The sequence below is a fragment of the Mobula birostris genome, chromosome 6 (genome assembly GCF_030028105.1).
Source record: "Mobula birostris isolate sMobBir1 chromosome 6, sMobBir1.hap1, whole genome shotgun sequence".
NCBI classification, from domain to species: domain Eukaryota; kingdom Metazoa; phylum Chordata; class Chondrichthyes; order Myliobatiformes; family Myliobatidae; genus Mobula; species Mobula birostris.
The window spans coordinates 129325060-129347573 of NC_092375.1; the positions used below are offsets into that span (position 1 = coordinate 129325060).

General features: G+C 42.5%; 1 protein-coding gene across 9 annotated transcripts in view; it reads right to left on the bottom strand.

The window, feature by feature from the left end:
- LOC140199358 (partitioning defective 3 homolog B-like) overlaps positions 1-22514 on the bottom strand; it is a 1206993-nt gene that overhangs the window by 366972 nt on the left and 817507 nt on the right. For all 9 annotated transcript variants that reach the window (XM_072261292.1, XM_072261291.1, XM_072261294.1 and 6 more), the window contains exon 19: positions 18202-18306. In XM_072261292.1, the coding sequence (XP_072117393.1) occupies positions 18202-18306 (105 nt within the window). The remainder of the gene's footprint in view (positions 1-18201; positions 18307-22514) is intronic.

Sequence of the window (22514 nt, forward strand, 5' to 3'; positions counted from 1 at the left end):
TCCGGGGGAAGCCTTCGAGCACGGGCGTGGAGGGGTGGTCTCTGGGTCAGGATGTGGTGCTGTACTCCGTGTCTGGGCATGGCTGCCGTGAACTGCGGTGTCAGTACTGATGGGAAATCCGCCAGGACCCTGGTGAATTCATCGTTGGACAGCGTGATGGAGTCCAGGTGTGGGGCTGGCAACTTGGCTTCACCCAGGGAGAATGTTTGAAAAGTCTTGACGTGGACTAATCGCTTCCCTTGCAGGTCGACCAGCAGGCTGTGGGCTCGTAGAAAATTCGCCCTCAGGAGTGGTTGGGCCATGGCGACCAATGTGAAGACCCACGTGAACCGGCTGGAGCTGAACTGTAGCCGCACCGTGCAGGTGCCGTAAGTTCGTATTGTGCTGCCATTTGCGGCCCTCAGGGTGGGTCCCAGTTCTCTGTTGCGGGTGTTGTAACTCGTTGGAGGTAAGACGCTGATCTCCGCTCTGGTGTCGACCAAAAAGTGGCGTCTCGACTGCTTGTCCCAGACATACAGGAGGCTGTCCTGATGGCCAGCGGCTGTAGCCATTAGCGGCGGCTGGCCCTGGCGTTTCCCGGGAATTTGCAGGGTGGTCTGCAGCGGCAGGCCTCTGTGGCCCACCGCTGGTGGTAGAAGCACCATTGTTCGTTGGGCTCCTCACTCCCGTCGCCGGGTTTTGTAGGCTCTGCTGCCGGGCCTGGTCTGGTCTGCCGTTGGGCACGCGGCTTGGTGATCTGTGCGATGGACGCCCCTCTCTCTTTGCTGGCATTCCATAGCACATCTGCCCTGGCTGCCACCTCCCGGGGGTTGCTGAAATCTGCGTCGGACAGCAGCAGGCATATGTCCTCGGGCAGTTGCTCTAGGAATGCCTGCTCAAACATGAGGCAGGGTTTGTGTCCTTCAGCCAGGGCCAGCATCTCGTTCATTAATGCTGACGGCGGCCTGTCTCCCAAACCATCCAGGTGCATTAAGCGGCGTGCTCGTTCGTGCCGTGAGAGTCCGAAAGTCCTTATGAGCAGGGCTTTGAATGCTGTGTATTTGCCGTCCTCCGGGGGTGACTGTATAAACTCCTCAACTTGTGCAGCTGTCTCCTGGTCGGGGGAGCTCAGCACGTAGTAGTAGCGAGTGGACTCCGAGGTTATCTGCCGAATGTGGAATTGAGCTTCTGCTTGTTCAAACCACAGACAGGGTCGCAGCGGCCAAAAGCTTGGCAGTCTTAACGAAACTGTGTGAACAGATGCGGCGTCGGTCATCTCTGGTCCAAATATCGTTTGGGCCATCGGGGTCACCAATTGTAGCGGTGTGCTACACACAGCGCTAAAATAACCACACGTAGTCGGTGAGTTAAAGTTGTGATGAAAGAGATTTATTCAAACTTTGCGGCCTGCTTTAAAGCCTTCCCATTCCTGCCCTCCCTGGGCGGGACTGCTGTGGGGAATGCATATTCCCAGACCCTTTCCGTGCGGGATTTTCCCCCTGCTGGTGAAGATGGCCTGGCGCCCTTTTTGCGGTCGGCCTCTCTGCCTGCGCGTGTTGTTTTGTGAGCCGGTTCGTATGTGCTAGAAAGTGGGTCGCCACGGGAGATGAAAAATCTGGCTGAGTGGTGTCAGAACAACAACCACTCACTCAATGTCAGCAAGACCAAGGAGATGATTATTGACTTCAGGGGAATGAAACTGGAGGTCCATGAGCCAGTTCTCATTGAGAGTTCAAAGGTGGTGAGGGTTGGTAAATTTAAATTCCTTGGTGTTATTATTTCAGAACATTTGACCTAGTCACAGTGTGTAAGTGCCATACAAAGAAAGAACAGCAGCATAAGACCATAAGATATATGAGCAGAAGTAGATCATTCGACCCATTGAGTCTGCTCCACCATTCAATCATGGGCTGATTCAATTCTTCCAGTCATCCCCACTCCCCTGCCTTCTCCCCATACCCTCTGATGCCCTGGCTAATCAAGAACCTATCTATCTCTGCCTTAAATACACCCAATGACTTGCCTCCACAGCTGCTCGTGGCAACAAATTGCACAGATTTACCACTCTCTGACTAAAGTAATTTCTCCGCATCTCGGTTCTAAATGGACGTCCTTCAATCCTGAAGTCATGCCCTCTTGTCCTAGAATCCCCTACCATGGGAAATAACTTTGCCATATCTAACCTGTTCAGGCCTTTTAACATTCGGAATGTTTCTGTGAGATTCCCCCCTGATTCTCCTGAACTCCAGGGAATACAGCCCAAGAGCTGCCAGTTGTTCCTCATACGGTAATCCTTTCATTCCTGGAATCATTCTTGTGAATCTTCTCTGAGCCTTCTCCAATGTCAGTATATCCTTTCTAAAATAAGGAACCCAAAACTGCACACAATACTCCAAGTGTGGTCTCACGAGTGCCTCATAGAGCCTCAACATCACATCCCAGCTCTTATATTCTATACCTCTAGAAATGAATGCCAACATTACATTCGCCTTCTTCACAACCAACTCAACCTGGAGGTTAACCTTTAGGGTATCTTGCACAAGGACTCCTAAGTCCTTTTGTATCTCTGCATTTTGAATTCTCTCCCCATCTAAATAATAGTCTGCCCATTTAGTTCTTCCACCAAAGTGCATGACCATACACTTTCCAATATTGTATTTCATTTGTCACTTCTTTGCCCATTCCACTAAACTATCTAAGTCTCTCTGTTTCCTCAAAACTACCCGCTCCTCCACCTACCTTTGTATCATTGGCAAATTTAGCCACAAATCCATTAATCCCATAGTCCAAATCAGTAACATACATCGTAAAAAGCAGCGGTCCCAACACCGACCTCTGTGGAACTCAACTGGTAACCGGCAGCCAGCCATAATAAGATCCCTTTAATCCCACTCTCTGTTTTTTGCCAACTAGCCAATGCTCCACCATGCTAGTAGCTTCCCTGTAATTCCGTTGCAAAGCAGCCTCATGTGCAGCACCTTGTCAAAGGCCTTCTGAAAATCCAAGTACACCACATCTACTGCATCTCCTTTGTCTACCCTGCTTGTAATTTCCTCAAAGAATTGCAGTAGGTTTGTCAGGTAGGATTTGTCTGTCAGGAAACCATGCTGGCTTTGGCCTATATTGTCATGTGCTTCCAGGTACTCCACAATCTCATCCCTAACAATCGATTCCAACGACTTCCCAACCACTGATGTCAGACTAACAGGTTTATATTTTCCTGGCTGCCTCCCACCCTTCTTAAATAGTGGAGTAACATTTGCAATTTTCCAGTCATCCGGTACAATGCCAGAATCTATCGATTCTTAAAAGATCATCATTAATGCCTCCATAATCTCTCCAGCTACTTCTTTCAGAATCCAAGGGTGCATTCCATTACATCCATGGGATTTATCCACCCTCAGACCACTAAGCTTCCTGAGCACCTTCTCAGTCGTAACTTTCACTGCACAAACTTCACTTCTCTGACACTCTTGAATGTTCAGTATACTGCAGACATCTTCCACTGAGAAGACTATACAAAATACGCATTCTGTCCCTCTGCCATCTCTACATCTCTCATTACAATATCTCCAGCATCATTTTGTATTGGTCCTATATCTACTCTCGACTCTCCTTTACCCTGTATAAACTTTAAAAAGCTTTTAGTATCTTCTTTGATATTAGTCACCAGCTTCCTTTCATAATTCATCTTTTCCTTCCTAATGACCTTCTTAGTTTCCTTCTGCAGATTTTTAAAAGCCTCCCAATCCTCTATCTTTGCACTAGCTCTGTCTTCCTTGATTGCCCTCTCTTTTGCTTTTACTTTGGTTCTGACTTCACTTGTCAGCCACGGTAGTGTCCTTCTTCCTTTTGAAAATTTCTTCTTATTTGGAATATATCTGTCCTGCACTTCCCTCATTTTTCGCTGAAACTCCAGTCATTGCTGCTCTGCTGTCCTTCCTGCAAATGTCCCTTTGCAGTCAACTTGGCCATTTCCCCCCTCATGCCATTGTAATTTCCTTTATTCCACTGAAATACCGACCCACTGGATTTTATTTTTTTCTCTCAAATTTCAATGTGAACTCGATCATATTGTTCCTTAACCTTAAGCTCTCTTATCACCTCTAGATCATTGCACAACACACAATCCCCTAGTGGGCTCAACAACAAGCTGTTCTAAAAAGCCATCCCTTAGACATTCTACAATTTCTCTCTCTTGAGGTCCAGTGCTGGCCTGGTTTTCCCAATCCACTTTCTATGTTAAAATCCTCAACGATTATCATGGCATTGCCCTTCTGACATGCCCTTTCTATCTTCTGATGTAGTTTGTAATCCACATCCCAGCTGCTGTTTGGAAGCCTGGATATAACTGCCATTAGGATCCTTTTACCCTTGCTATTTCTTAACTCAACCCATAGAGACTTTACACCTTTCAATCCTATGTCACCTCTTTCTAATGATTTAATATTATTTCTTATACACAGCGCCCCCTCTGCCTACTAACCTATCTTTCCGATACACCTTATATCTTTGGACGTTCAGCTCCCAATGACAGCCATCCTTTAGCCAAGTTTCAGAGATGGCCACAATGTCATATTTGCCAATCTGTAGCTGAATTTCAAGATCGTCCATTTTATTCCTTATGCTGCGTGCATTCAAATATAACACTTTCAGTCCAGTATTTGTTGCTTTGTGTTTCCACTGCACCATGCCTCTATTGCCCTGTAACTCATGCCACTGGCTGTGATTAAGCATCATCTCCTGCCTGTTCTTTCTTTAATCTCTGTTGCACGCTGTCTTTAATTTATTTCTGTTTTCCCCTTCCTCAGCCCTATCACTCCGCTTCCCATCCCCCTGCCAAATTAGTTTAAACCCTCCCTAACAGCTCTATTAAATGTGCCCGCTAGGATATTGGACCCCTTTGGGTTCAGGTGTAACCCGTCCTTTTTGTACAGATCGTACCTCCCCCAGAAGAGGCCCCAATGACCCAGGAAACTGAAGCCCTGTCCCCTACACCAGTCTCTAGCCACACATTAATACGCCTGATCATCTTAGAGTTAGCAAAGATTTGGCATGTCATCTATAACTTTGACGAACTTATTCAGATGTGCAGTGGAGAGCATACTGACTGGTTGCATTATGGCCTGGTATGGAAACACCAATGCTCTTGTATGGAGAAGTCTAAAAATGTAGTGGAAACCTCCTAGTCCATCATGGCTAATGCCCTCCCCACTATTGAGCACATCTACACAGAGCACAGTCTCAGGCAAGCAGTATCCATCATGATGGATCCCACCACCTAGGCCATGCTCTCTTCTTGCTGCTGCCATCAGGAAGAAGGTACAGGAGCCTCAGGACTCACAAAATATGGTTCAGGAACAGTTACTACACCTCAGCTATCAGGCTCTTGAACCAGAGAGGATAACTTCACTCATCTCAACACTGAACTGTTTCCACTTTATGGACTCACTCTCAAGGACTCTTCATCACATGTGCTCTGTACTTATTGCTTGCTTGCTTATCTATCTATCGATCTATTTATTTATTATTATTTTACTTTGTTTTTTTTGTTTCTTTGTATGTATCATAATTGCCCGCAAGAAAAGAAGCTGCAGAAGGTTGTAAATCTAGTCAGCTCCATCTTGGGTACTAGCCTACGAAGTACCCAGGACATCTTCAAGGAGCAGTGTCTCAGAAAGGCAGCGTCCATTATTAAGGACCTTCAGCACCCAGGGCATCCCCTTTTCTCACTGTTATCATCAGGTAGGAGGTACTGAAGCCTGAAGGCACACACTCAGCAATTCAGGAACAGCTTCTTCCCCTCTACTATCCAATTCCTAAATGGACATTGAATCCTTGGACACTACCTCACTTTTTAAATATATAGTATTTCTGTTTTTTGCACGATTTTTAATCTATTCAATATACATATGCTGTAATTGATTTACTTATTTATTATCATTATTATTATTTATTTTGGTTTTTTCCTTCTATATTATGTATTTCATTGAACTGCTACTGTTAAGTTAACAAATTTCACATCACACGCTGGTGATAATAAACCTGATTCTGATTGATTACAGAATGTCTTTTCTGGTGCTTCGTGCTCCCTCCCCTCTCCCTTTCCCTCTTCCCAACCACGATTCCCCTCTCCCTCCCCCTTCTCAATTTCAGTCCACAATAAAGACCTATATCAGAGTCAGGTTTATCATCACTCACATATGACATAAAATTTGATTATTTTTATGTAGCAGCAGTACAATACAATACAAAACATTACTGGTGTCCAAAAGATTTAAGCATCCTAGCTGTATATATGTATTTAAAAAAATTTTGCACAGTACTGTATGTATTTTGATAATAAACTTACTTTAAATCAATTGCATTCCTATTCTTTAAGATTAATAATCTATGGCAATCAACATTCAATATTTCAGTCCATGTGCTCTGACACACCGTTCTAAAAGCTGCAACCACATTTGGAAACATTGGTTAACCACGATAGTTACAGCAACCAAGTGTATAAACTACATCCTTACTCTCACACCTAATGAACTGCTGAAGGTGGCACATAACAGGAAACAGTTGGAAAGGATTCAGGAGTAGAAGCATAGCTGCATGGATCATAAACAGGTTTATCACCACTGACATATGTCATAAAATTTGTCATTTTGTAGCAGCAGTACAGTACAAAACAGAAAAATTTCTGTAAATTACAACAAATAAATATATTGTGCAAAGCAGAATGGCAAAGCAGTATGTTGGGCACTACTTTCTAGAGGCACCTCTTTTTGAAGGTGAACTTTATGGCGGGGAGGGTTGTGCGGTGATGGGCCTTGCTGAATCTATGACCCTCTGTAGCCTCTTTCAATCGTATGCATTGGAGCCTCCATACTAGGCAGTAATGCAACCAGTCAGAATCTCTCCACTGTACATCTGTAGAAATTTGCAGCCTTCAGGGACAAACCAAATCTCCTCAAGCTCCTAGCATGTCCTCGGTTATTGAGCTGTGCACGGTTACTACAGAGGCCTGGATGAGTTCAAACCTTGCAATGCTGGTGTTGGATCTACTTTGCACATCTATTGATATTAATATTTCACTGTTTTGTAATATGGCCATGGTGAATTAGCCCAGTGTATTTACCAATTGTATCCTATGCCTTTCCTGTTGGAAGTAGGAACACTAAAATATTGGCCCAACACAGTAAATTTAGCTGCATACATAGTTGGTCATTCACTATAAGCTCCGATCAATGCACAAATATAACTATAAATAAGTGAATAAATTGTAATTTTAAGAGTTCTTAGAGATCTAATACGGTACCTTATTATGCAAAAAACCTTACATGAACAATGCAGAATTTATTCCGAGTTAAATCTATTCCACTCTTGAAAGCCCTTTGTACAAGGAATGCTTATTGTCTAAGTCACAACTCTGAAGACTTATCTTGATCTGAACTCACTAATTGTAAAAAAAACTGTTAACTATCTTAACTACCCCTGGACAGTCCAACAAAGTTGTTAATGTAAACAATTATTTTCTTATAATTCTTGGTTATCTCCTATTTTCACTTTGTCACTGTTGCTGGAATTTCATTGGTGGTCCAGCCCTGCCACAAATCTGTCCCTCAAAGATTCTTTCTCTCTACTTTAGAGTAGTAGAGCACTACAGCATAGAAACAGGCTCTTTGGCTCAACAGGTCTGTGCCGACCTGGTCTTCTGTCAAGTTCCATCTACCTGCACCTGGACCAAAGCCCTCCATTCCCTTCTCAGGCATGTACCTATCCAAATTTCTCTTAACCTGCACCTACCACTTCCACTGGCAGCTCGTTCCACATTCAAGCCACCCTCTGAGTGAAAAAGTTCCCCCTCAGATTCACCTTAAACGTTTCACTATTCATGCTCAATCTATCACCTCTTGTTCTTGTCTCACTCAATCTGAGGGGAAAAAGCTTGCATCCATTCAGATTATCTATACCCCACATAATTTTGTGTACCTCTATCAAATCTCCCCTCATTTTCCTACACTCCAGGGAATAAAAACCTAACTTACTCGACCTTTCCCTATAACACAAGTCCCAGCAACCTCCTTGTACATTTTCTCGGTACTCTTTCAAGCTTATTAATACTTTTCCTGTAGGTAGGTGACCAGAGCTGCACACAGTACCCCAAACGAGGCCTCACCAATGTCTTAGACAACTTCAGCCTAACATCCCAACTCTTGGACTCAATGTCCTGGTTTGTGAATGGTAATGTGTCAAAAGCTCTCTGTGTGACTCTATCTCCTCTGTTACAATGCTCCTTCAAATCCATCTCTTCAACCAGGCTTTTATTTACCAGTTGTATGTGCCTCTGTGCAATTTTGCTCCTGTGAATCACTTCAGGATGTTATACAATGTTGCCATTGCAACATACCTTACAACCTAACTTTGCTGATATATCAAATACAGGTTTGCTGGTTAAAAAAAAACTTATATTCTATTCACAGCAGTACACTCAAAAAGCTGCAGGAACCTAGCAGGTCATGCAGCATCTATGGCAATGATCAACATTTCAGACTGAGACCCTTCATCAGGACTGGAAATGATGGGGGAGGATGCCAGAATAAAAATGCTGGGGTGATGGGAAGGTGGAGAAGTCAGAAAGTGAAAGATGGGGCCAGGTTGCTGGGGGAGAGGGGATTAAGTAAGAAGCTGGGAGGTGATAGGTGGAAAAGGCCAAGGGCTGGAGACGGAATCTGATAGGTTAGGAGAGTGGACTGAGGAGACGAGGTAAGAGGCCAGAGTGGGGGATAGAACAAAGGTTCGTCGGCTCATTTTATTATCATAGAATATATGCAGAATGCAATTCTGAGATTTGACTTCTCCAGATAGCCATAAAATACAAAAAACCATTGAAGTAGTTGAAAGAAAGTCACCAATTCCCCCGCAGGAGAAGAAAGACACAAACCTCCAAACGCCACCCTTGCCCAAAACCTAATAGATCACCCAAACCCGCAGCCCACCAATGGGCAACAAGAAAGAATGGGCGAAAACACGAAAAAGGTGGAACTGAAAGAGGCCAATATGAACTACAGTCCAGTCCATAAATCTCAGAATTTTGATAACTTTTCCAAGAGTACTGGGACCCAGCGGTCCCTCCAAGGGGAAGAGACATGTATCAGTGACCTCTCCGAGGAAAGTGTTGTAAACCAGTCGCCTCTCTGAGGACAGTGATGCAAACCAGCGGCTTTTGCCGGGAAGCTGCCTCTCTGAGAACCACTTGCTCTCCTCCGCATATGCCTCGATGTTTCAATCTTCCTCCATATTTTAATTGGTGAGAAACATGATCCTCACGGTAGTTTATTCCCACATTTCTCTCCTGGAATTTTTTGAGGGACAGCATACCCCTAGCTCACTCGATCGAACTACAGACGGTAAGTCACAAGCTCCAATAACTTTGGAAAGTCACGGATGACGAGTAGGCTCCAGCTTACATTAACGGAGACATAGTGGAGAGAGTGTCCGGTTTCAGGTTTCTGGGAATACACATCTCAGAAGACCTTACGTGGTCCACTAACACCACAACAATAGTTAAGAAAGCACAGCAATGCTTGTTTTCCCTCAGGATGCTGAAGGAAGCTTGTCTACCTGAATAGATACTGGTGACCTTTTACCGCTGCATCATAGAGAGCATCTTAACATACTGCATCTCTGTGTGGTATCTCAGTTGTACAGCAGCTGATAGGAAAGCACTTCAGCAGGTTGTCTCTAGCACACAGAAGATCATCGGGACACAGCTCCCAGCCCTGGAGGACACCTACAGCTCACGCTGCCGAAGGAAAGCTACAAGCATCAGTAAGGACAATACACACCATGCAATCATCTGTTTGAACTTCTTCTATTTGGCAGACGTTAAAAGATTTTCTATGCCCGCACTTCCAGACTGAAAAATAGCTTTTTCCCCAGAGCTATAATTGCTCTGAACCAATTGATCAAGCATTATCCACAAATTTGTTTATTGCTACTTTTAATACTGATTTTGTGGCTGTCATGCATCTGAGTTGTGCTTTTGTACTGCTGGACATTGCTTGTACTGGCTGGTTACTTGATTTTATTTATTGTTTATTTATTTTATTTGTTGTTTTATAGCATTGAGTATGAGAGTTGCAAACTCATTTTCACTGTATTGGTGCATGACAAATTGTACTATGCAATGACAATGACAAAATTAAAATAAAAAGAATGAGTAGAAAACATAGAAAAACTGAAATGATCGACTATCTGGAAGATGCCGCCCAAGGAATTATTGTTTGCTGGCGCCATCTTGACCAGAAGAGGGAAGGGGGAGGGAAAAAAAATTACCGGAAGGAGAAATCGATGTTCATGCCATCATGTTGGAGAAACCTAGATGAAATCTGAGGTGTTGCTCCTCTACTTTGAGAGCAGTCTCAACGTAACAGAAGAGGAGGCCATGGACTGGCGTGTTGGAAGGGCAATGGGGAAAGGAATTAAAATGGTTGGCCACCTGAAAAGTTCACTTTTTGTGTACAGAGTGGAGGTGCTCGACAAAATGGCCCCTCCCCCCTCTCCCCCCCCCCCCCCCCCAAATTTACGTTGGGTCCCACCAATGTCGAGGCTGTGGCATCAGGAGCACCAGATACAGTAGATGACCCCAACACATTTGCAGGTGAAGCACTGTCTCATCTGGAAGATCAGTATGGGACCCTGAACGGAGGTGAGGGAGGAGGTGAATGGGCAGCTGTAGCATTTCTTTCCATTCAGTGTTTTGTATGCAACTAAAACCATGAAAATGTGACAGTGTCACTCTCCTCAAGCTTGAAAATAATATCAGCATCTACTCTTGCAATAACCAGTGATTATTTTGTTCAATTACAAAATGGCTCTGATTTCAGATTGTCCATGCAAACAATTAAGGCTTTTAGTGCACAAATGTTTGTGATGAAAAGCACTTAAACATTAATTCCCATACAATGTGTGTGATATATTTATATAGATGATTAAATATTGGAAAGATCTGATAGATGCCATGGATGTTGGTGCTTTGAAATGTAGTTCTTACTGTGACTGCTTTCCTGGATCTGATCATTCTCTTCTCTTCAGAAGACAGAAGCATAAAGTTAATAGTATTATAGCAATGCACATTCTGACTCTGAATCAGCAGGATACAAGTTCAATTTCAGTTTTAATTCCAGAGAGTAGATTAGATTATGAGGACACCCAGTCCTCGTTTATTGTCATTTAGAAATGCATGCATTAAGAAATGATACAATGTTCCTCCAGTATGATATCACAGAAACACAGGACAGCCCAAGACTAAAACTGACAAAAACCACATAATTATAACATATAGTTACAACAGTACAAAGCAATACCGTAATTTGAAAAAGAGCAGACCATGGGCACGGTAAAAAAAAGTTTCAAAGTCCCGATAGCCCCAACATCTCATGCAGACGGTAGAAGGGAGAAACTCTCCCTGCCATGAGCCTCCAATGCCGCAAACTTGCCGATGCAGCATCCTGGAAGCACCCGACCACAGCCGACTCTGAGTCCGTCTGAAAACTTTGAGCCTCCGACCAGCCCTCTGACACCGAGCACCATTTCTGCCGAGCACTTCAACCCCGCCCTGGCCGCCGAGCAACAGGCAAAGCCAAGGATTCTGGGCCTTCCCCTCCGGAGATTTCGGATCACACAGCAGCAGCGAAACAGGCATTTCAGAAGTTTCACCAGATGTTCCTCCGTGCTCTCACGTCTGCCTCCATCAAATCAGAATTGTGCACGGCATCCAACTTGACAGATAACAGATATTCATCACTGGAGTAGCCACTGCGCGCTGCATCGCGCCGCCATCTTCTCCTCATCAGCACAATCCTCATTAGTGCACAAGTTCTAGACTGGCACGGCAGTGCATTACTACAAGAGGGCAGCACATTCACAGATGCCATTTTTTAGATGAGACACTACGCATGTGATTTCTGCCTTTTAAGGCAGACTTTTTTAAAAAATCCCACAGCACTATTTTGAAGGAAATCATGATCACTGGAGTCCAGGCAAATATTTATTCAACTTCCTTCATCAAGCTCCCTGAAGTGTCCAGTACTGGAGCACGGTAAGGATCAAAGAGACCATTGCCACTTGCTCTTTCTACTGTGAGCAAACTGGCTGACATGTTTACAACAGTACAAGTGTTTCATTTGCTATAGAACTCTTTGGGATATCCTGAAATAGTGGGAGTACTACATAAATCTATCATCAATTCAGACATGCCAGAACCGCTAAGACAATGAAAGAAAGGCAGAAGTTCTAATTACAAGAGGAATTATTCATACAAACAAACCATGTCACGCGTTTATCCCATGGCTTCAGATGCATCCGAAAATAAGCAACATGACTCAGATTTCAGTGACATATAAAAACACAACTTCAGCAAACTGGTTAGCACAACGCTATTACAGCTCACGGCGTCAGAGTTCAGAGTTCAATTCCGGCATCCCCTGTAAGGAGTCTCCATTGCACGGAATGCATGTGTTTTCTCCGGGTGCTCTGATTACCTCCCACAGTCCAAAGACATACTGGGTAGGTTAATTGGTCATCGCAATTTGTCCCGTGATTAGGGTAGGGTTAAATTGCGATTGTTGGGGGTTTCTGGGCGGTGTGGCTCGAAGGGCCTGAAGAGCCTACTCCGTGGGGTATCTCTAAGAAAACAAATAAAATAAATTTTAAAGTACATGTAATTACTTCAGCACGGACTGAATCTTGGATTGCAAGTTATGTTCCGAAAATCTTCTATGGTCTTCCTACTTATGGCATTTTAAAATGACTTAAATTATGGCCTGCAGTCACCTCTGACTACCAAAGAAAGATCGTACCTACATGAAGTAATATAGAAAAGCTGTGGTGGGGAACTAACTGGATTATTTGCAGCAAGACCTTGCACACTAGAAGGGGTTTCTACATTACAATGGGAGAAGTAAAACTAGCTCTGCTTCTAGTGAGAAGTGAAATGGAACTCTGACAACTAGCTAAGCCACACCTTTCACTCAGATTGAGCTGTCAAAATTGTCCAAGTGGAAAAATATTCTGAATATTTCTTCATTTCTCAATCAGAAAATTATTCAATTATTATTAAAATTATTAAAAGGTTAACATAATAAAAGTCTTATACACCCCAATTATTTTTTTAAACAGAACAGAATTAGTTGCAGTCACTCACAGCCCCTTCCTCTCCACTGAAACTAATAAGTTCCCCTACACTAGCACGTTTGGATAAGTTTCCTCCATAATTTTGCATGTGTGTATGCTTATGTGTGCATGTGGGCTGGGGTTACCATTGTACTTTCGAGCTTCCTTGTTAGACTCCATGAGGAGTCCAGAGCTCTGTAAGAATTACACAGACAAATTATTAACTGCGACTTTAGGACTTTTGCTGGCCAATTAACAGGGAAAATGCCTGCAATACCCTACATTTGGACCATTACTAAATTTCATATATAGTAATTGAATTAAATTAATCGCTTTCTCAAATTAGTTGCCTTTTATGTTAAACTTATTTAAGCAGAAGCTGTGACCATTTTTCTATATGCATGATCTTGTAACAGATTGACCATAGTGAGGAATTATGTTATCTGAGTGGCTTTATTCCAAAGAGTTCAGTGGGGCATGACAGACTTCAGAAATAGCTAATCTGGGAAACCATCTCCTAAGAAACCATTCCACAGGTGGGGGGAAATACATTTTCAGTCAGCTCATCACTTGCTCCTCAAAAAAGAGATGGGATTCTGAATAAAATACACTTCCATTTGGTATATCTTCCTTTTAAATTAATGAATTATATTCATAGCTAGTAATCTATATATGGTACCTTGAGCAAAGCCCTTCTCCATCTGCCTATCACTCCTTCTCACCTATCACCTGCCAGCTCTTGCTCCAGCCCTTTCCCTCACCTCTTCATATTGGCTATCTCCCCTCTTTCAGACCAGTTGAAGAATCTCAACTGGAAATGTCAACGGCTCATTTCCCTCCACAGATGCTGCCTGACCTGCTGAGTTCCTCCAGCATTTTGTTTGTTACTTCAAAAAAAACACCTAATGTGCTCCCCATTATTCCTTTCTCTTACAGTCTCTGTGATTTATGTTGAACGTTGTTTCATTAGCAGTAGTTTCTAAGCAAATTCCAACATTGTTGGATCCATGCCACATGTCATGGCTGTACTGAAGTAATTGGCAAGAGGCCCAATTAGTGCCAGAGAAGTTTCTGCACCACATTAGGAATGTTGTCAGCCTTTGCTGCACTGAGTACCATCAGCTATTTCTTCATATCACAGACAATAATCTAATTGGTTGGGTACTGGCTTCCTAGATGGTAGATGGAGACAGAGATAAATTATCACTTTTGGCTGCAAATAACTGCTAATGTTGTGCCTTTGGTATTCACATGACAATCACTGCTAACTTCTATGTTCCTTTTCCCATTATGAATGGATGTGACAGGACTATGAAATTTGACCAATTATTTGCCAGATCTTTTCTCTATTCAAACAGTCAGGGAGCTAAACTGCCAATTTAGATATCATTTATATTCAACTATTTCAATCATTAAATAATTTTACAAGTCTGGGTGGAAACCCGTGTATAATGCCCATTTTTGACGATGGCATTGAAGGCAGTGTAAAAATAATTCGAATATCTCGTTGCCCAGTTGTTCATTCCAGATCAACCAACCCTATTCTTAGTGGCTCACACCACTTCAAACAGAATGAACAAGAATACTTGTTTCTGGTCTTCAGACAAAACATATTTTCACATTATTTTCCCAACTGCTATTTGTGGAATTATGAATTAGATGTAACATTTCCCTACGTGGGTAAATATGCTTTAAAAAATACCTTGTTGACTGTGAAGTGCTTTGGGACTTCCTGAGGACCTGGAAAGCGCTATGCAAATGCAAATCAGTCTTGAATGTGCAAATTGAGTCCATCATGTAGATGGCAATCTGTTCGTTATGTAAATTCCATGACTTGCTCCTTAAAAATATCCAAGCTGTGAATCTATGACTTACTTCACGTTTCCTTCACAAGACTGATTTTTCAGAACCAGAGAGGTGCAAGCCCACTCCAATCTGCACATCTGATATTTGGCATGCTATGACTCAGACACAACCTATCAATTGCAATGATATACTCACCATGAAACAACTTAAAAATTTCGGCAGGTAAGCTTACAACTTTATATGCTCTAAAATGTCTTGGAAGATTTCGGGCACTGAAAAACCATAAAGGTCATTTTGCAGCGTTTTCAATTCTTAGGGATGTTGGTATTTCCTTAGCAGGTTGCATCATAACCTGCAAAACGCGGTGGATATAGCCCAGTCCATCACAGGCAAACCCCTCGCCACCCCTGAGCACGTCTACAAGAAGTGCTACCACAACAAAGCAACATCGATCAACAAGGAACCTCACCATTTAGGCCATGCTCTCTTTTTGCTGCTGCCATCAGGAAGGAAGTACAGGAGCCTTGGGTCTCAGACCACCAGATTTAGGAACAGTTATTACCCTGAAAACATCAGGCTCCTCATTCACCATAACACTGAACTGATCGCTGAACACAACCTATGGCCACACTTTGAAGGACACTACAAATCATGTTCTCAGTTTTATACATTGGTTTGTTTGTTTGTTTGTTTGTTTGTTTGTTGTGTATTTACGCAGTTTGTCTTCTTTTACACATTGGTTGCTGTCAGCCTTTGCGTGTAGCTTTTCATTGATCCGATTATATTTCTTTATTTACTGCGAACACCTGCAAGATTCTCAGAGTAGTATATAGTGGCATACATGCACTTTAATAATACATTTACTTTAAACTTTGGTTGAGATACAGGTTTCCCCCACCATCCGAAGTAGAGCGTTCCTATGAAACGGTTCATAAGCCGAAATGTCGTAAAGCGAAAAAGCAATTAGCATTTATTTATATGGGAAAATTTTGTGAGCATTCGCAGACCCAAAAATAACCTACCAAATCATGCCAAATAACACATAAAATCTAAAATAACAGTTACATAATAAAAGCAGGAATGATATGATAAATACACAGCCTATATAAAGTAGGAATACTTTTCCACAATCATTACTGAACTGTTCTCCGTAGCGAAAATCTCACGCAAGCGCCATCGGCAGAAAATCTCACGCAAGTGCTCTGGGCAAAAACACGGCGCAAGCACTCTCCAGTAACCTTTAAACTATGAAGCTGCCAAATCATACCAAATGACATGTAAAAATACACAGCCGATATAAAGTAGGAATAATGTATGTACAGTGTAGTATCACTTACGGGAATCGGGACAGCGCCGAGCACACTGATGATGGTGTGTTAGACTGAGTCGTCGCAGGTTGGGTGGTGCAGTGGCCCCCACCCTCCAGGCTGCCGACCGATACATTGCTGCGAAGCATGCAGGGGTACAGCGTTAGCTGGGAGGCACACAGCACATCTTTAAGAAAAAAGCCAAAATAAACATGCTAATTAATTAGGTGCTGCCCAGCACATTAATGTTGGCCCAGATCAGAGCCGATTGCATCGCCTTTGATTTGGGCTGACATTTATGTGTGGGGCGGCACCCAATTAATTAGCATGTTTATTTCGGCTTTTTTCTTAAAGATGTGCTGTGTGCCTCCTGGCTACTGCTGCATTCTCCGCAAATCGGTACAGTATCTGCTCGTGGCCTAGATGTTGAGGTGGTGGGACACTGGGGTGTCATCTCGTTGTCTATTTCCATTATGGCAGGCAGCTCATCTTCTCCTATGACTGCCCACCTCGATGTCGAAGGTCGAGGTTCGTCGTCTGTTGTGGCTGATGTGGAAGGCTTGTTTGACTGCTGAGCCTCATGCATTTTTCTATCATACAGTTCTTTGTAAGGACTCAAACTATCTTGCAAATATCCCCTAAACCGATGTACCCTTTCAAAATTAAAGTCGTACTTTATCATTGCAGCGAAAATCTCACACAGTTGCTTCACGTTCAGTTCGCTATTGCATTCCGTTTCGATTGTTATCCTTTCCCCTTCCAATTGCATCAGCTCTTCATCTATCAGTTCTTGGTCATGGGAGGCCAAAACCTCTTCAACATCATCTTCGTCAGCTTCCACAAGCCAAACTCACTTTGTCCTCGCTTCGTTCACCACGATCGAAACGCTTAATTATGTCTAGTTTTACGCTAAGTGTAACACCCTTACGAGTTCTTTCAGGCTTTTCCGACAGCAGAGAACTCATTTCGCTAACGGCTGCTCACAGGCATGTGTTAAAGCAGTGCCGTTCTGAATCCGGGGGAGAGCGGCTGCTCGGGGCGTGCACTGCCTTTTATCGCATGCTGCTTTTTTTCGTAACAGTGAAAACACCTTCTGAAAGCGAAAATAGGGTACTAATGTAGGTCTTTCTTAACAGTGAGGTTTCGTAAAGCGAACGTTCGAAAAGCGGGGGACACCTGTATAATGTATCCATCTATATGATTCACTATAACTTAATTATTACAATGAATATATCTATTATAAGTTATATTCTGAGTGTTGTCCGTGCCTACTTGCCTGTGATGCTGCTGCAAGCAAATCTCTCACTGTGCTGCACCTCACCATACCTGTGCACATGACAATATCCTGGACTTGAAACAAGCCATCTGAAGTGAACTTGAGGCCAGTTAGTTTCCAAACAAGAAATAAGTTACACACACATAAAAATGATGGCAGAACTCAGCAAATTAGGCAGCATCTATGCAGCAGAATAAATACTTAACACTCCAGGCCTTTCGTCAAGACTAATCACTTCCAAGGACTCTTCAATTCATGTTCTCGATATTTATTGATTCTCTCTCTGTTGGGTGTGGTCTTTCATTGATTCTATTGTGCTTCTTGGATTTACTGTGAATGCTCACAAGAAAATGAATTTCAGGATGGTATGTATATGGTGACATGTATGTACTTCCATAATAAATTTACTTTGAACTTGAACTTTGAACATTGACTATTTATTCCCCTCCGTAGATGCTGCCTGATTTGATCAGTTCCTCCAGCATTCTTTGTATGTTCCTTAGATTCAGCATCAAGAGAAACTCTTGTGTTAAGAAATAAGTTATTTTGTTTTAAAATCTGAGAAGTGATATAAACACATTTCATATTAAATATTCAAGACTGAAATGTTGATAGCAGCTGACTAACTATTTTCTGCTTGTTTTATGTATTTTTGCATGGATATCATACCTGTCACGTTCTTCTTTCATTCTCTCCAGTTCTTCCTCATTCAGGGCATCATTTTTTTGCTTCATCTTTTGCTCTTTCCCTTTGTCTTCCTTTTTCTTACCAAATCTTTTCAAAAAAAAGATAAAAGAAAAAAAGCATTTTTAAAAAGTCTTTGTCATAGTTTATATTTGCAGCACTTAGGTAGATGACACAATTTTTTTTTAGCTTTGCCATGTTGTAACTCCACATTTTCTCCTCTCCAGATAGCAACCCATATTTATTTAAAGGAGTTGGTACACTAGGGCTCCACTTGCAGAAGCTGAGAAACGGTCAAGAGCAGGGGACTGGAATCACACTATACCCCTCCCTTACAACCACAACTGTGTGGCTCCAAGATTCCCATTCATTTATTTATCAATGTACGGAGAAACATGCACTGTTTGAATTAACAATCACATAACCAAAGGATGTGCTGGGAGCAGTCCACAAGTGTCACCACACATTCTGCTCCCATGCCAGCAATGTTCTGCAGAACAATACAAGCAACAATAAAACAACACAACAACAGCAAAACAAGTTCCCTTCGCACCTACACGCACATACAGATAGACCTCTGACTTCCAGTCCTTGGCCCTTGATTCTCAGACATTGGGCCTCTGACATCTGGAGTTGCTGACCCAGGGGCTTTGACCTTCCAGCCTTGACCTCTGCGCTCGGTGACTTTGGTCTTTGACCATCAGACTTTGGACTTGCTGGTCCCTGGACTTCAATCTCCTGCTTCAACCTCAGCATTCACCAGTCACGGGGTTTTGATGTCTGGGCCATGAACTCCAGTCATGAACAGACCTCTGACTATGAGTTTGTCAGCCTAGGGGGAATCACTGGGCCTCCTGCCTCCTGCCTCCTGCCTGCATAGACCTCTGACTTTAGGACTCGGGAAATGGCAACTTGGGGGGTGTCACCAACTCCTGTCCTCAGGGCCCGCCAAACATGGAGATCACTGTCTTTGCCATCAATGCCTGTCGACCTGATCCTCAGGGGTCACTGGTCTTCAACCATGGAGTGCTCAATCAGGACTCTGAATACCAGTTCCTACCCCTGAGTCTTCATTTACTGCCCCTATGCTCTAAATCCCTCTCATCCCTGTCCCTAAACCCTTACCTATATATAAAAAAACTAAGTCTGATCCATAGCCTCAAAGCATATCACAGCTCAGCGCCATGTTGACTGGAAGTTACCATTAACTGTGCTGTTTTAAGTTTGCAAGATAGAAGCCAAGGACAGGAATTAATCCATAATCTAGGAACTCAGAAGCAAATGCAGTGTGTTCTTTTCTATCTGATCCCCACAACCCTTGAGTCTAGAATAAAAAGTAAAACTGGATCACTTTAATCAATATGAGTATTTCCATCAGGGTCTGACATGTATATAATTGGTAAACTGGTTTCTAATTGTCACTTGTACAGAGGTACAGTAAAAAAAGCTATGTTTTGCAAGCCATCCATACAGATCATTTCATTATATCAGTGTAGTGAAATAGCAAAGAGAAAACAATACCACAATAAAGTGTTCTATTTACAGAGCAAGTGCAGTGAAGGTAGGCAGACAATAAGGTGCAAGGCCATAACAAGGTAGATTGTGAGGTCAAGAATCCACCCTATTGTTTAAGAGGTCTATTCAATAATCTCATAATAGCAGGATAGAAGTTGTCCTTGAACTTGATGGAACATGCTTCTGGCTTTTATATCTTCAGTCTGAAGGGAGGGGTGAGAAGAGAAAGTGTCCTAGTAGGATGGGGTCTTTGATCATGTTGGCTGCTTTACCAGGCAACGAGAAGAGTAGACAGAGTCCCTGTAGGGGAAGCTGATTTCAGTGATGTGCTGGGCTGTTGCCAGACCAAGCTACGATGCATCTGGATAGGATGCATTCTCTGGAGCATCAATAAAAGTTGGTGAAAGCCAAAGGGGACATGACAAATTTCTTTAGGCTCTTGAGAATGATCTCTTAGACTCATTGGACATCAATTTGTGGAAGGAACTATCGTGCAGAAACAAAAAAAATCATTGGCATCGATGCCACTATCAGCCATGACTGAAACCAACTAACTCAGCACTTCTCTGGAAATGATCTGGAAAAGCTTCCTATTTTCTGGTCCATGCCACAACGCAGAGCTCATTTAACTGGCGAGCCCAGGAATCATTAACAATTTGACCTTGGCAGACGATTCTTTTTTTGCATGAAGTTACAATACATTTTTGAGAGTTATAACACAGCTTTGATGTGAATTTTGGTTCAGGATTATTAAGCTTATTATTTCACAGTGTCCTTACTGTCACCTTGATAGAGGAAGGCAGATCAAGGACCATAGGGACACTTAGTGGATCAGTATATTAATTAACTCTAATATAAACTTCTAATGAGTCCACAATTGAAATTTCTACTTCTTGCAATTTGTGACTGTGAAATTTAATGCTGAGAAATGTGAAGTGTTACATTTGGTAGGATGAATGAGAAAGCAATATGAAGTGAGGACACAATTCCTAGAGGGATATGAGAACACAGAGACTGGGAATGTATGTGCAGAGTTCATTGGTGGTAATAGGGCAAACTGAAAAACTGTTTATAAAAGCATAGAAGATACTGGCTTGATAAGAAGAACCATAAAATACAAGAGCAAGGAACTCACGAGAATTCCTTACAAAACACTGTTTCATCTACACTGGCGGACAGGTAGTTATATTATAATGCAATAGTCACATTCCTAAGAAACATTGCATTACATTGTAGAACAGGATGCAGATTGCACTATAACCAATGCAGCTTGTAAAATGGAAATTCTATTCTTTAATCCATCAGTTTCGGTATAACCAAGAAGTGAAAGTCTTAAAACAGTTACAAAACAGGTTGACCAGAATGCTTTTAGGGATGAGGGACCTTTGTTAGGTAGATAGACTAATGAAGCCAAGGTTCTCTTTTCGAACAGAGAAGGCTGAGGGGAATCTGATAGGAGATTTAAAATCATGACAGACAGTTCCCACTGGCTGAGAGGACAGAGAATGTAATTGATTGGCCATAGTGGTCCAAGGCAACCTTCGCAACATCGCAACTGGTTAACTTCTAGAACATTGCAAGGTCATAGGCAGATGCAATAATAGTGTTTAAAAGAGAGTTGCATTGACTTCTGGAAGAGAAGAAACTACAGAGTTATGAGGTGGACAGCATGGTTTTGGGACAAGTTGATTGCTCTTACCGAGCCGATATGGATTCAACAGGTTAAGTGACCTTTTTCTATGCCACAAACTTCTGTCATTCTGCAATACATGGACAATTCTAAAGGAGTAGCATTGGTGAATACATTAATTGGTATTCTACTAAAGCCCATTTAAAATGAGAATCCTGGCTTGGATCTGTCCAGCTCTTGGATATACCCGGTGGCCACTTTATTAGATGCAGGGAGTGTACCTAATGAAGTGTCCACTGAGTGTATGTTCATGGTCTCCTGCTGATGTAGCCCATCCACTTTAAGGTTCAACGTGGTGTGCATTCAGAGATGCTCTTCTGTATACCACTGTTAACATGTAGTTATTTGAGTTACTGTAGCCTTCTTGTCGGCTTGAACCAGTCTGGCCATTCTCCCCTGACCTCTCTCAGTAACAAGGTACTTTTGCTCACAGAATTGCCGCTCACTGGATGCTTTTTGTTTTTTACACCATTCTCTGTAAACTCTATAGAGACTTTTGTGCGTGAAAATCCCAGGAGATCAGCAGTTTCTGAGATACCGAAACCCTGTCCAGCACTAACAATCACTCCCCATTCTGACGTCTGGTCTGAATATCAACTGAAACTCTTTGACCAAATCTGTATGATTTTATGCACTGAGTTGCTGCTACGCAACTGGCTGATTAGATACTTGCATTATCAAGCAGATGTACTGGTGTACCTAAAAAAGTGTCCACTTTTTTAGGTACATCAGTAATTCTGTATTATACAGCATATCACACTTTAATGCAGGCACATGAGTGATGGTATTTCACAGAGACACAATCAGGAAAAAATGCTTAATGATAAGGAACAGCTTGTCCTGTGCTTTGCTTCAAAACAACAGAATGGAAAATCTGTTAGAATCATTCAATCTGCAGTATAACAATTGTAAATGCGATATTCAATTGCTATCTGCATGTTACCTTCAGCATTCTTGCGCTGAGTTTTAATAAAATTACCCACGTAGTAGATGATTTGGATTAGGTAAAAGGCAATCGCACTGCTATGTTTAAAATGAGCACCATCTTTCACACTACGTTTTGACAAACATGGAACATAGTTGGAAGTGTCAG